This window comes from Cynoglossus semilaevis, chromosome 12, assembly GCF_000523025.1.
Source record: "Cynoglossus semilaevis isolate Cse_v1.0 chromosome 12, Cse_v1.0, whole genome shotgun sequence".
Classification (NCBI taxonomy): Eukaryota; Metazoa; Chordata; class Actinopteri; order Pleuronectiformes; family Cynoglossidae; genus Cynoglossus; species Cynoglossus semilaevis.
Genome location: NC_024318.1, coordinates 5,459,461 through 5,462,119, shown reverse-complemented (window position 1 = coordinate 5,462,119; position 2,659 = coordinate 5,459,461). Strand labels below are relative to the sequence as shown.

Sequence of the window (2,659 nt, the reverse complement as noted above, 5' to 3'; positions counted from 1 at the left end):
CATGCACCAATGTGATAATTATAGTTGATGCCCAACATGGCAGTTAAACACAGCGTCTAGTGTTTCTGCAGAGAAAATTCTGCAGCCTTTTGTTTTTCCTCCCTCGTCTGAGGGTGAGGAGGACGAGAGAAAAATCAATGCCGTCAAATGTGGAGACAAGAAAACGTCCATTTGACAAATGCGGAGCTTTGAGCTGCTACAGATTGAATTCTGATGGATTTCTCTGCAGGTTCGTTATTTTTAGAACCTTCATCTGAACATGTTCCCAACAATGATGTCACAGAAGGAAAGGTGCTGCTGTCAACCACAGGGTCCCCATCTGGCTCAGGGTCACACACACAGGGTCACACACACACACACACACACACAGGAGGGTGACTTCTTCTCACAGTAGATGTGTTGCTCATAAAAAAGTGTTTTCCTGTTGGTCTCCCTGGTTCTCCCTGGTTCTCCCTGGTTCTCCCTGGTTCTCCCTGGTTCTCCCTGGTTCTCCCTGGTTCTCCATGGTTCTCCATGGTTCTCCATATCAGCCACTGATTCTGCTCCTTGTCTTCTGTCTTCACAGTCAACCTGTGGACCATGTTCCAGGCAGCTCAGAAACTGGGAGGATATGAATTGGTTCCCACCCCTCCCCTTCTCTGCTCCTCTCCCCCTTTTCTCTGCCCTCCTTTTTGTCTTTCAGGTCACTCACTAGTTTTTCCCAGAGTCAAAGTCACTTCACACACACTCACACACACACACACACACAGGTGTTTGTGAAATGACCGCATCCAACCACGGAGGCAGCGCCCTCTACTGGAGCAGTAGTCTGTTCTGGTGCTGATTTTTTTTTTTTTCTTTCTGTCCTGTCGTCCTCAGATCACAGTTCGCAGACAGTGGAAACACGTTTATGACGAGTTGGGGGGGAATCCCAGCAGCACCAGCGCTGCCACCTGCACACGCAGACACTACGAGAGGTGAGACAGTCCATCGATCATGTGACTCCTCAAAGTCTGACTGACAGCTCAGGGATCATGTGACTCAGGTCAAACAACCATGTCACGCAAATGTTGTAAAAGAACCCCCCCCTCACCCCCCCCCCAAACTGAAACAGAGAGATACTAAGACATAAACTGCTGTTGCTGCTGCTGCTGCTGTTCCTGTGAATCCTCAGCCTCCCTCCTCAGATCCACTGTGTGAATTATTAAAAATGAGGTCATTAAAAATGACATCAGTAACCTTGGAACAAACTGCTGCCTTTTTCTTCTGCTCTCAGCCATTTCACTCTCCTCACCCATCCTCGCCCCTTCTCTCTGTCTCCCCGTGTCTCTCACCCACTCCCTGCTGTTTCCTTCATTATCCAGGTCACTGCTTCTAAATAGATTTGTTAAAATCCCATTTTTCTTCCTTTGACTCAAACATCACATTTCACCATCTCCCATTTTCTGCCTTCTACACATTTTTAATCCGTCGCTGCGCTGTGGAAGCCGCCGGTAATTACACAACAGAACTGATTTCCTGTTGAGAGGGATGTGGGGGGGGAGATGGGGGGTCAGTATCCATGGAAACAGAGAAGCAATTTAGAATAATGTGCTATTTAAAAACTAGAACGTTCTTTGGCAACAGCGGAGAAAAATGATAGAGGACAAGCCTGTTGGCCAGAGTATTAGTAGTCCTAGATTAGTCCAGATTATTAGATTATTAGTAGTCCTAGATTAGTCCAGATTATTGGATTATTAGTAGTCCTAGATTAGTCCATTTTATTAAATTATTATTAGTCCTAGATTAGTCCAGATTATTGGATTATTAGTAGTCCTAGATTAGTCCAGATTATTAGATTATTAGTAGTCCTAGATTAGTCTAGATTATTACATTATTATTAGTTTTAGATTAGTCCAGATGATTAGAATATTAATATCCCTAGATTAGATGAAATTATTAGATTATTATTAGTCCTAAATTAGTCCAGATTATTGGATTGTTATCAATCCTAGATTTAAACTCATCTAATCCAACAGTGTATCATATAATAAAAAATAAAAAAAAGCCCGAGAGGGAGTGACATTTTTCTTTGTTAAACATAATGAGACCAGGGTCAGGACTGGAGAACCTTCTAGAATCCTGACAACAATGTCTAGATTGTTTTTTCTTCTCAAAAAAATCATGTAAAAAATGTCATAAAAATGTCAAATCACATAAATCACATCTCAAATATACTTTGTCTTTCCTAAACACAATCAATTTCCTGGAAACTCTGAGTACCCCCTGGTGGCTGCTATTACAATCTACACCTGAGTCGCAGCCAAGAGAAAGATTTTCTCCAGGAGGAAATGAGAGTTTATATAAGAGCATTGTGTCATGAGCTCCGTGTCACATGACCTCGGCTGCCTTGTCTACCACAGCAGGATAAAAATAGACGTTGTACATAAAGCGGCTGTAGAGGTGATGGATGAGCAGCCAACAGTCAGCCAACAGTCAGTCACGGTGTTCCTACTACGTCCTCATCCTTCTACAAGGTGGACAAAATTCCCCAATTCTCCCCTTTTTTCTCCCTGGTTTCCTGCCGACGCAGCAGCTAAGCTTTTCCATTTGGAACTATTTAAGGCTCCAATAATTTCCTGGGCTCAGCTTTTACATTATTCCAGCCGGAGACCCCCCCCTCCACCCCCCCTCCCCCCCT

At 43.8% G+C, this 2,659-nt stretch overlaps 1 protein-coding gene across 1 annotated transcript in view; it reads left to right on the top strand.

The window, feature by feature from the left end:
- arid5b (AT-rich interaction domain 5B) overlaps nucleotides 1-2,659 on the top strand; it is a 27,047-nt gene that overhangs the window by 16,617 nt on the left and 7,771 nt on the right. Inside the window, exons 7-8 of the mRNA XM_025061011.1 lie at nucleotides 566-618; nucleotides 859-956. Coding sequence (XP_024916779.1) covers nucleotides 566-618; nucleotides 859-956 — 151 coding nt within the window. The remainder of the gene's footprint in view (nucleotides 1-565; nucleotides 619-858; nucleotides 957-2,659) is intronic.